The sequence below is a fragment of the Bicyclus anynana genome, chromosome 20 (genome assembly GCF_947172395.1).
Source record: "Bicyclus anynana chromosome 20, ilBicAnyn1.1, whole genome shotgun sequence".
In the NCBI taxonomy this organism is placed as follows: Eukaryota; Metazoa; Arthropoda; class Insecta; order Lepidoptera; family Nymphalidae; genus Bicyclus; species Bicyclus anynana.
Window position 1 is genome coordinate 125,264 of NC_069102.1, and position 12,923 is coordinate 138,186.

A 12,923-nucleotide genomic window follows, 5' to 3' on the forward strand; every position below is an offset into this window, starting at 1 on the left:
ATTAGTTTTACTAACGATAACAAACCGATTATGTACCCGACTGTACTGTAATATCTTTATCATAAGTGTACCAGAATTTTATATTTTCAACGCAAGCGGAATTAGTTAATGTGGGACTATACATTTTCCTAAGAAGATTTAAAAAAGGTTCATGTACCTAAAAATTCGTGACATAGCTGCATAAATTGCAAACGGTAATGAAAACAAAATGTCATTAGCATTGATGGTAATTTAATAGAAAATTCAATACATTTGTCTCTCAGTCAGTAGCGGATTTTTTAAATACTTTTAGAGGAAAATGGCTCATAGAAGTGTGTTTGAGAAAAACTGACATGAGTGATGTGTCACACGAGTATTATACAGTGAGAGGCACTTGTCTCATTCTACACTGTACTACATAGTATTGTTGAATACATAATACATTATAACTCCAGCCGCCACACTCACGTTGAAATAATAATATTTTTTATTAATGGTGCAGCTGTTTTTATTACTCAACAGTCAGTCAGAGAAAACAGTCATGTTGACTGTTTTCTCACCAAATTACATCCAACGATTCATTTTCTCAACTATATCATACCAACAAATAATCTATGGTTCCTAACATTAGTACTGTTATCACATAGACAGACTTGAGACCACACTTTTGATTATTTACATTATTTTTTTAAAGATAACGATACTCTGATGATGAACTGAATCAGTTGCTACTCGCACATAATATAACGTCAATAATACTTATATTAAGAAACTATTAAAATAGCTTCCTACTTTGAATTTGATAGTGACATAAAAGTTGTATATCTTACTACTGGGAAATCATTAAAAACTAATAAAATATTGTTAATGATAGACGCAGATTTTATTATTGTAGACAAAAAATATTTAATTTTTAGCATAATTACAGAAAACACATAATATATAAATTAAAAAGATTCAAGCAAATCATTTAAAGCTCGTTTTGGTAGCGTGGGAAACCCGTAGTGTGTGAAGGACCTTATTAGTCTGAGCGCCGAGCGCCGACCTAGATTACATTAGGCTTTCAGATAGTAACCGTAAGTTACACTATCTTAAGCATATTGTATTAGACACAAGGTAACGTTTTTAAGTGCCTATTGAATTGTAACGGGCTATCTGTTACATATGCTACTTGCCTCGCGGTTTCACCCTTATAGATCAAATTGCTGTGAGAATAAGTTAGGTTATTAGCTACCTATATGCTATCTATCTCTGTGCTACGTTTCATCCAGATCCATTCAGCCATTATGACGTGGTTAAGTAACAAACATTCATTCAACAAAGTGAACTTTCGCATGTATGAGTAGTAACGTTAAAATAATGGTTGAATTGTTGTTTGTTTTAATGCTGATAGTTTTGTGGATGTTATACATTTTCGTTCGGTAGGTCGGGGCTTCGATCCCGGCACGCATCTATCACATTGCAATGTTTAAGCAATTTAATATCATTAACTTTAACGGGAAGAAAAACATCGTGAAAGCAATCGAGAAAATCTGCAAACCGAGGAATTGTCCATAACGTTGGCACGGTGTACATCTGTCAACTTGCACTTGGCCAGCATAGCGACCTTTCGCCTTTGATTGTGAGAGGATATTGGTGCCCAGTATATGGTGGATATTGGTGCTCAGTAGATGGCCGATGATGGATTGATGTATGTATAATAGTTCGTCTAGAAGTATTTAATACTAGGGGACAAAGTACTACGTCGACCTCGTCCAAACATCCTAACTTTTGAACAAATCTAAGTTTTTACTGCTTGTGAAAATTGCTTGAGGAACTGTGAAAACAAACATTTTGTACATTGTACTGTTACTCTTTCTATTATCGCCCTCCATTTCAGTCTGCGTACAACTGTACAGCCAGTATGTTTCTACTCTTTTATTATACGTACTTAAGATTTTATAAATATCTAGAGTACGATGCAATGTATGATCCAAATAAAATCTGGGGCACAATCTTTATATTGCTGGACCTACATACTCGTAGAATAAGGTCTCTCGCAGACTGACACTGTCATGTTTATGTTACACTCGTCCTGCCTGCTACGAGTCACAAGATGTATGAAAGTATCAAAATGACGTAGGACATTAGCCTGAGTTTGAGGCCAGCTGAAAATGTGACGCGAGATCGAATGAGAAATCGAGTAAGTACAGTAATTATAAGTAATTGCGTTTATTAACATAAATTGCTCTTGACATTTATTGGTTGTAGAAAAACATGTTTTGCGAGTCTTTATTTGAATAGCTAGCTGATGTACTGGGATTTGACTACATATTTAACATATAAAATATGTACTGAGGAAAATGTTTTCTTTAGCGGTACAGTATTAGCGGACCAGGTCAAGAATTCGCTTTGACTTACATATGCACTTCTTCTCTATCCCTACCCTACCCTACTCCTACCCGTACACTACCACAAACCACCCCCTATTTTAGGAAAGTCGGTTAGAAAGAGACAAAAAGTAACCTATGTCACTCTCCATCGTTTTAACTATCTCCACTTAAAAAATCACGTCAATTCGTCGCTGCGTTTTGCCTTGAAAGCCGAACAAACAAATAGACAGACAGACCGGCACACACACTTTCATATTTATAATATTTATATGGATAGTATAATCGTATAACGTAATTTTAGACTTATAAGTTGTATACCTGCTAAAACTTGATGGTTTTCCTACGCGTTGCCCGGTACGAGCAAGGAGCCATGGTGCAAAAAGCGCGTCTTGTTCGGAAGCGAAACTTTGTTAGAGTCTATATTCACAACAAGAGAATGTGCCAGCGGATTTTCCGCGGGGCTGCCAAGACTGCAAAGGTCAAGCTTGTTATGTTGACGACTCTCTTATGTCGGCTGTACACACCGTTCTCTGGGAGACACGCATTCTTCTATCCTTATGTACGTAGTTGCCTTTTTGTAGATTCGTAGCCGCCGGAATAGATGGTTTCGGAAATTAGTTAATTTGATATCGAAAACGAATTTAAAATTAGACGGGCAGATACGAAATAAGGAAGTTGATCTTATAAAATGTTGTTTTCAATAAATGTATTTTTTTAAAATGCATTGCAAAATAAATTTAATTTTGTTAATAAATATATATTTAAGTACATCATTTTTAAATGTTAACAACATTAAAAAATATGATGTTGAAAAAAATTATTCAAATTGATGTTTTGGTGTAGTCATAATATACAGGATGCGCGGTGCATGTCCCATGTCCACTTCTGAAAATACCGTCAAATCTTTAAATTCATCAGAGTTTCGGATTCTCCCGGCATCCGTGACTCCGTCTGATGTGGTGCATCCTTTATACTTTGTTTTTTTTTACAATAGTAGTTTTTTTATTTTGATTAACGCCGTCAATGTACGAACGCCTGCTTGTTTATCCGCCCCTTAAATAATAGATATATTATTAATAATCTTCAATGAAGAAAATAATTGCAATGCCTGCATAGAAATATTTCTATTGTACCACACGATGATCGTCCACGACAATTCAAACGTTGCTAAAATAAAATACGTGTATACATAGGTACTACAATATATGTATATATCTTGCATTTCTCTGAAAACAGTCCGACAATACGATAACTTGATTATCTACTATTGAATCAATCGCTAAATCTCGGTATTAGAATGTGTCATCATAATTATCAACCCATATTAGGCTCACTGCTGAGCTCGAGTCTCGAGACTTCACATACTCAGAGAATTAAGAAAATTCTCGGATAACCTCACGATGTTTGTCCTTCACCTTTTGAGACACGTGATGTTTAATTTTTTTTAATGCACACAAGTGAAAAGCCCCGGACCGGATTCGAAGTTCGAACATACACGGAATCGGAGGCAGAGGTCACTGGGCTATCACGGCTCTTTCGAACTATGTACTTTGTATCATTTAAGATTCGGGTCACTTTAGACCCTTGTACAACAATCATCGATTGATATCGAGCAATGGTTGTGAAATAACGAACGATTTGCTTGATGAGTCACGTAATGGGCCCGTGTGCTCCTCTCAACGTGACAGCGGACAGCCAATAGACAAGCCGGCGCGCTCGTGAGAATCATCCGATATCGTTCACCTACGTCACAATAATTAATTTCTTTCTATAATTACATTTTGACGACCTCTCCGGCTCAGTTGGAAGATATCCTGGGTTCGATTTCTAGCTCGGATCAATTTAAGATCATATTATATTTTCTAAATTTAAGTCTAGACTGGGTAGTTTCTCTATGCTAAGGAATAAATAAAACAACCTTTATTTACTTTCTATTGAGTTTTCAAGTTATTACTTTCTTCTATATAAATGACGATTTCGCTATGTAAAGAAAGATATAATATAAAAATATTAAATGAAATGCGTCAACGACATATCTCGTCAAGAGAAATAGACAATGGGAGTCGTCCAGACCAGTCCCATCTCCTTCGCCCCAACGCAACGAAATAGAGAGCTCGATATTGTCGACTCGGCCGCCGTACTGGTCGACATTTATCTTACTCTCGTCTTAAGAATGTCTTGGGCCTACATGAACAGGGTGTGCACTCGAGGATTGGTCTCCGCTGCGCGACGGATTCCTCGTAGACATTATATGTTTCCTGCGCACTTTTATATCTAGCTCAAATACGAGTTAATAAACATTAAACCGTGAAACTAATAATAATCAAAAGCAATAACATTATTAGTATCGCTCGCGGCGCTACATAAAGCCCGCGTCACAAGGAGCGCAGATATTTTTATCGGCTAAAAATAAATTAATAAACATGTCGCACACTAACGAAGCGCCAATTCTTGTTTCCCCGTGGAGAAAATTTATTCCGAGGTTAAACTGTGTATAATTATTTAAAATATATTATATATTAAAAGTAGAGTGTATGTGGATATATCCACCCAATTGACACACGCATAGAATTAAAATTTAAGAAAATTCTCTGGTAGGTATGCAGGTTTCCTCACGATGTTTGTCCTGCACTGTTTGAGACACGTGATATTTAATTTCTCAAAATGCACACAACTGAAAAGTTGAAAGTGCATTTTAGAAAATATTAAATGCCAAATTGACATGACTTTGGATTCGAACAATAGTTTGCCGGATACCTAACCCTGTCCAGTTAAGAGTTACCAGAAAACCAAGTAACTGGCGTCTGAGGACATGACTTCTGATATTACACCGAAGAAAGTGTAGAAATTACGCTTTACCCAGATGATTGAGGGTCTGGAATCTGGGACTTTTGTTAGCCAAAGTGCCAAAGACACCATCGATCCGAACTCTATGTTTAGTTGCCTGCCATACTTATTAAGGGTACGTCAACGTATGTTCAGTTTTATGTGGATGACGAAGATCTTACCATTGCAGGTTCTCGTAGTCCAATATCATCGGTTGCCCAGCTGTGGTATTAAATTAAAGCTTGAATATTATAAAATACATATTTGTTGTAACACGAACCAATATTAAAAACTTGGAGGCAAATTTACAGTTAGCTCTGGATACTTGAAGGAATTCGAAACAAAGTTATTTGTGATGTTAGGAAAATAATTGACTTTAGCGGCATTGTGTGTAAATTAACTGTCATTATGTGTGTGTAATGTAATAGTGTGTAATGTTTGTATGTATAATGTACATGTTACCAGCAATCTGTAAAATCTGGTTTTTTATACAATACCTAGGCAATGTATGTAGGAATACTGGGGGCGGTCTGACAATGTATGAAATATTATGAATATGATTGCCCATTTACATATGTTACTTAGGTATTTTGTTTTGTGTAATAAGTTTATTGCGTAATCTTCTCTTCTCTGTATTTTCGACTCTATGCAAGTTGATTGCCCTATCCCTAGAGTGATTTTGTAGTCTTCTGGTGTAGGCAAAATTAAAAAATTGAGTCTTGTGAAAATGTTTGCTATGTTAATTTGACGCTTCCAATTTAAGTTACTGTTGTGAACCAAAGCCAACCAACAAACCCATAGCCAGAAAGCCAGTTATTAAAAAATATTTAATAATGTTTCATACATTGCCATAACGCCCTCGTTATTATATACGTTGCCTAGGCATTGTTTAGAATACCTGAACTATACAAACTGACGGTAACATAAATACGAGTATGTGTGCGAGACCAATGAACTAACGCTCTTCATTAGCAAGCTCTTGACCCGCGTCGAATAGATACAGTTGAGTGGCGGGTTACAATGTTCACTTCCGTTTGCGAGTTTGGCGACCTGTGATCCGCAGGTCCTGGGTTCTACACCCTGAATTGCGAATTTTTAACCGACTTCAAAAAGGAGGAGATTCTTGTTTAGTTAAGTATCATTTCAAAGTAAAAATCAACTATCTTATTGTGCCCATAACACAGGCATGTTTTCTTTGGGGTTAGATCGTGAAATATGTATTGTTTAAGTAGGTATATTTATTCTATTTATAGATCTTTAAATAATAAAGGATAAAAAGTAGATATTATCACACTTCACACTAATATTATACAGGCGAAAGTTTGTGTGTAAGTGTGTAAGTATGTTTGTTCCTCTTTTACGCTGCGGCTACTGAAGCAATTTGGCTGAAATTTTGAATGGAAATAGATTTTACTCTGGATTAACACATAGGCTACTTTTCGTCCCGGAAAAATCCATGGTTCCCGCGGGATTTGTGAAAAACTGAATTTCACGCGGACGAAGTCGCGGGCGTCCGCTAGTTACGTCATAAATTTCGAAGTTACCTTAGTAATCTACAGTTCCTAAACTCAATAACCCTAAAAATAATATACCTATACGGGTCGGTGTATAGATACTATCGCGTGTAATTCGCACGCGGTCGTTATGAATATTTTAGCTGTTAACTTCTCGTCCTTTCGACTGGACACAAATGGATGGAAAAATACAACTACTTTATTTAAAAAACAACAACGACCTAACAAGGCTGACGGGTGCCTGTATAGGTGCAAAAAAATTAAAAATACTTTATTTATCAGAAGATTTTACGCACGCAAACCATTATAGCAAGCTTAGCTTATGGCCCAATGGGGATTGGCAGACTTCACACACGCCGAGAATTATGGAAATTCTCTGGTATGCAGGTTTACGTTCACCGTTTGAGACACATGATATTTAATTTCTTAAAATGCACACTACTGAAAAGTTGGAGGTGCATGCCGGACTCGAACTTACACTCTCCGGAATTGGAGGCAGAGGTCATATCCAGTGGGCTATCACGGTTAATATTAAAATAAAATAAAACTATAAATAGGTCCAGTGAAGATCATGCATAATATGATAGTCGTTATGAGTCCGGTTCAGTCGGCATGTGGCACGTATCTATATGAGCACATAGTTACAAGCGAAAAATTTGCGTATGTTTACTTAGCAGTTTGAACTAGCGGACGTTTGCGACTACGTTCGTCTTACTATGAAAAATACCAACCGAGGCCGCGACTTCGCGTGAAATTTAGTTTTTCCACAAATCCCTCGGGAACCATGGATTTTTCTGTGATGAAAAGTAGCCCATGTGTTAATTTAGAATAAAATCTATTTCCATTCCAAATGTCAGCCAAATCGGTTCAGTAGTTGCGACGTTAAAGAGTAACAAACATCCATACAAACTTTCGCGTTTATAATAATAGTAGGAATTAGGAATAGGATTGTATTTTTATTTTTGAAGTAGGGCGTGCATATAAAAGTAAGTAACCCTTGCGCAAACCTTAGGAACATTGTATATTGTCTGCCGCAACATTGTCTATGATAGACTTCGTAATAAATAATCTTAGGACATGGTTAAAAGCTAAAACTAAAATTTTACATGAACTACTTCCAAATAGCATTAATTTTTGCGTTCTAATTGGGTGGTTTATAGATAAAAAGTATTTAGAACATCGACCGACCTAAAATATCTTATTTTTTTGGCAATTTCGCTTGATAATAATAAGATAACCTAATTTAATGAAGTTTGTAAAGGCTTTATCGTCTATCTGGTTCATCCTAATTTTCGTTCATTACCCTTAATTGGCGAATATTTGACTTTGGTTAGGCATTCATTTATTTCAATTAGAGTGACACGAATGTCACGATGTTGCGAACGAAGAAACTTCAATAATGTCCTATCTACTAACTGTGTTGTATAGCCACCTAATTTAATTAACATCAAATCAATAACAACCGCATTTTTAGTATTCCATAAACTCCATTGTTAACGAAAATGACAATGTCAATTGGGCAATATCTACAAAATTCAAAATTCAAATTGAAAATTTCAAAATTCACTTCCCTAAAATGCGGGGTGGAAGTTATTTATGGAGCATTTGTAGGGTAGCCGTAGGGAAAAAGCGCACATAAGTCAAAGCGAAGCTTGAACGGTTCCGCTACTATACTATAATTTGCCCTATAGATAGACTATCGCTTCAATTAGGTACTGGTTAGTAATTGATAAGTTGGCAATAAATAAATGGTGAATACGAAATAACGTGACATCAGGATTACTAACAACAGCGAGTTAGTAATTTTTGTGAATTTCTACTAAAGTTACTTAATGTTAGTGAATAGGCCTGCGGTACAATGTACAGTACTAGCTACCTAGTACGTCACGTAACGTCGTACTGTGTGATGCAGCTGTCGTCCATGCCGGCCGCGGCGCGCTGGGCGCACACGCGGCTGCTGGCGCTGCTGGTGGGCATCCTGTGCGCGGCGGGCGCGCTGCTGGGCGCGGCGCTGGCGTGGGGGCTGCCGGCCGGCGCGGACACGTTCGCCTTCATGGCGGCCGAGTGCGTGCTGGTGGGCGTGGCGGCGCTGCACGTGCTGGCGCGCTACTCGCTGCGCGCGCGCGACGCCGACGCGGCCGGCCCCGCCGCCTACTACACGCAGCTGGCCTTCGACGCGCTGGCGCTGCTGACGGAGACGTGCCACGTGGCGCACATGGTGCTGTACAGCAACGTGGTGGTGTCCATGGCGTCGCTGGTGCTGCTCATGCAGCTGCGCCACCTGCTGCACGCGCTGCTGGCGCGCCTGCGCCGGCACCGCCTCTACTCGGCGCTCGCCTCGCACATGAGCCGCAAGTACGTACGACCACGCAACATGCGCTTCATGTTCTGTGATGACGAGTAGCGCTACAAACGGTAGCGTTACGGTTATTACTCATCTGACATTTAAGATCAAAGATCGAGATATTAAGTTAAAAAGAGATAAGAGAGATTTTTTCCGAAAATGGGTTCAAAATTTGTCTCATTAACGTTATTCTGGTTCACTAAATATTAATGATGAGGTATGCTTGCGCATTACGTCTTACGATGTAATTAATACTGGTAATAAACTGTAGCGGTTAGCTACTCGCCCGTGTGATGTGGCCGGCCACAAGTGTACTCCTACGAGGTCATTCTCGCATTCAAATCGGTAAATCGATTTCTCGGCTACTTGCCGTCATCAAATATTAAAAGAGGAATGGCCTTTTAACGGTTCCACAAAACGAATCTGTGCTTGTAGTGTGTAAATTTTGAAAAAAGAATTGTTATTGTATTGCAGCTACCCGATGGCAAGCCCTGAGGAGGTGGAGAAGAACGAGGACAACTGCGCCATCTGCTGGGAGCCCATGAAGGAGGCGCGCAAGCTGCCCTGCGCGCACCTCTTCCACAAGTGAGTACTGCCGTCTTGTGCGCGCTTCTATGTCACTCCTCTGGAGATTTACTTATGTATCCACCTCACGTTTGGGGTGAATCAGTTGACAATCACATAGAGCCCATTAATGTCTTTTAATCTTAACTTGAGCTTGTATCCCCAACAATATTTTACCATCGAATTTCAAATTCTAGAACAAAGCGTAAGTCTTCATTCCTTTGATAGATGAGTGTATAGCTCAGCCGCTGAGTCTGCTTCCCGAAGACTGTGATCCTTATAAAGTGGCCATCTTCAAGACTTCTTTTTATAACGTATATGCAAGCCCTTAGCTACAATCACGCCTGATGTTAAGCGATGGTGTAGCCTATGGTGGAACGCGCTTCACCTTTTCACCTTCAATATGAAGATACCCACATTAAAGGAGATGAGGAAACGGGTGCGGGCTGAATAGACATCTTCTGCGCAAGGGCATTCCTTGTGCCACATCTACATTAACCATCCGTTAAAATTGTGTTCAACCGTTAGACTATTTCAAATGAAAAGTGATATGTCTGTCCGCAGCTCGTGCCTGTGCCGCTGGGTGCAGCAGGACGCGTCGTGCCCCACGTGCCGGCGCGCGCTGTCGGCGGCGCCCGAGCCCGCGCGCGCCCCGCTGGCGCCGCGCCCGCCGCTGCCGCCGCTGCCGCCGCTGCCCGACGTGCGCCCCAACCACCTGTTCCACTTCGACGGTGAGTGTGCATCCGCCGCAGACTACTATTTCACGTTTCAGAGGATAGACGAAGACCCGAGATGCCTTGCGTTAACTTTACCTTTGACTATTATTTACTAGCAGCAAACACGCTCAAGCTTCGCGTTGACTCTTTACCTACCCCTATCCTATTCTACTGCCACCCTAGCTTCCCCTACCCAACCCTACACCTCCCCTTATATCTGTTTGTGTAGTCTAAAGCACACTCGTTTTTTCGTAGTAGAAATAAATCTAGAAATCAAAGAAATTATATAAATTGTTAGAACTCAATTATAGTGTTTCAAGTGTTACAATACGGTTGCATCCATAGATTTCCGAGTCGTAAGTGTACATCCGAACAAAAAAAAACATAAAAAGGTACCTATCCAATATCCATCTTTGGTATCATATGACAATCTGAACTTTTTATAAAATTTTGTCAATGACATTAGTTTTAATTTATGTCAAAATTATCGTGTCGCAGAAATGTTAAAAATGGACAAAGTTCAATGAAACAAATGTGTATTGTGTACAAAGTCACCGTCGGAATGTGTTGAGCCGACACCGGCTCCGCCACGGGCGCGCACCGTCGCCATGCGCTAGATGCGCGCGCGGCTCGCGCTGGCCGCCGCGCTGTGTGCGCTGGCCGCCGCGCTGTGTGCGCTGGCCGCCGCGCTGTGTGCGCTGGCCGCCGCGCTGTGTGCGCTGTGCGCGCTGCTCGTGCTGCAGTGGAGCCGAGGTCATCAGCATCGTTAACTTAACCATGAATTGTTACATTTCGCTCTTCGTCGCTGATATGTTGCACATGAAATGCCATTCTAGCTATATATTTTCATTAGCGCCAACAGTCATTTTAATTCAAGAGTTAGTGTCAGAGGCAAACTCGATGTATATCAACAAATTAATTATAAATGTAAAATATAAGTCGATTCATACCTAATTTAATTAAAACTATATATTGTTTTTTTATATAAAATTAGCGGACGCCCGCGACTTCGTTCGCTACCTTTTTAATCCGCGGTTTTCGGGATTTCGTGATGAATGACCTTTCCCATTTATATATTAAGATATATAATTAACTATATCCAATTGTTATATGCTTATTAATCATATTTATTGTCATTAATTTATGAACAAGTTAGGTGTAAGTACTAAACTACGAGGGCTGCACTAAAAGTATCGGTAATGGAATATTTCCACTGTTTCTGTCATATTTAAATATTTTTAATATAAAACTCCTTGGTTTTAAAAATTTAATACCATTTATTTATTTAAAAAAATATTCTCGGTCTTGTCACAAGGTTTTGTTAAACTTATTTAGTCGTTGAGAAAATGACTTGAAGCTAGACGGTAAAGACAAGGTGTCGCCATTGACGGATACGTCAAGGACACCATCATAGATAGTCTACGTTGATGGTATCCTTGTCGTATCCGTGTACGTGGTGTCGAGTGCTGGTAGTGAGTGGTCCGTGTGCGCAGGCTCGCGCTACGTGTCGTGGCTGCCCAGCTTCTCGGTGGAGGTGACGCGCGTGCGCGACCCGCCCGCGCCGCAGCTGCTTAACGCCATGATCGAACAGGTGACTACTCGCGCATACTACACGTCACAGGAGCCCACCAACCCGCTTTCAACGTATGGTGGCTCCGTTCAAACGGGCTAATAACAATAAATTAAAACTGTTGCTCTTTTCATTATTCTATTCGTTATTATAATTTATTGATAAAAAGATTACCAAATTCTTTTTATTTTTACTTTCCGTGTGAATGTGGAAGCTGATCCGATGGTCTCCGAAGATCTTTATCATTAAGAAATTAATCAATTGTTATAACTTCGACTTAGTACATCGCTTGACTAATAATATTTCCACATAAATTGTACGGCAATATGAAAGATACGCGTAAGAGTTCACTGTCATTGTAACAATTATTCAAAATTCTTATAATTTAATTCTAGAAGTTAGATAGGTAGAATATGTGTTAATTAACTTATTTATACATACAGTTTATTGCACAAAAACTAAAACAATAACTAAGATAATAGAAGAAAACATACTGTACAACATGTGTCGTATTGCTTGTAACATGTGTGTCGTGTGCGGTGTGCGCAGGTGCTGCAGGTGTTCCCGCAGTACCCGCGCGCGCTGGTGGCCGCCGACCTGCACGCCTCGCGCTCCGCCGACCTCACCATCGACAACATCCTCGAGGGCCGCCTGCCGCCGCCGCCCGCGCCCGCGCCCGCGCCCGCCTACGTGTCTGCGCCCGCGCCCGCGCCCGCACCGGAGCCCGCGCCCGCGCCGCCGCCGTGAGTACACTGTTATACATGTATATTAATCACATTACTAGCATAGGTTTTTTTGAATTTACTATTATTTTTACTCACACATTTCTTTTTAAACATTACTGTTTACTGTTAACTAATGTACTGGAATTTTATTATGTAATATCTAAAGATTTATAAATTAAATAATAGTTGTTCTATAAAAAATGTAAAACTATGGGCTAAAACGTTAAAGCAGTTGATCTTATTAACTTTCTTATAAATCACTATCCCGTTGTTATATCAATCTGGAAATATTTTGTATACAAATATTTAATGT

General features: G+C 39.6%; 1 protein-coding gene across 2 annotated transcripts in view; it reads left to right on the forward strand.

Moving 5' to 3' along the window:
- The window catches only part of LOC112046118 (E3 ubiquitin-protein ligase AMFR-like), a 50,191-nt gene that overhangs the window by 29,815 nt on the left and 7,453 nt on the right, over positions 1 to 12,923 (forward strand). For both annotated transcript variants that reach the window (XM_052887917.1, XM_052887918.1), the window contains exons 3-7: positions 8,604 to 9,046; positions 9,510 to 9,620; positions 10,164 to 10,330; positions 11,809 to 11,906; positions 12,435 to 12,628. In XM_052887917.1, coding sequence (XP_052743877.1) covers positions 8,604 to 9,046; positions 9,510 to 9,620; positions 10,164 to 10,330; positions 11,809 to 11,906; positions 12,435 to 12,628 — 1,013 coding nt within the window. The remainder of the gene's footprint in view (positions 1 to 8,603; positions 9,047 to 9,509; positions 9,621 to 10,163; positions 10,331 to 11,808; positions 11,907 to 12,434; positions 12,629 to 12,923) is intronic.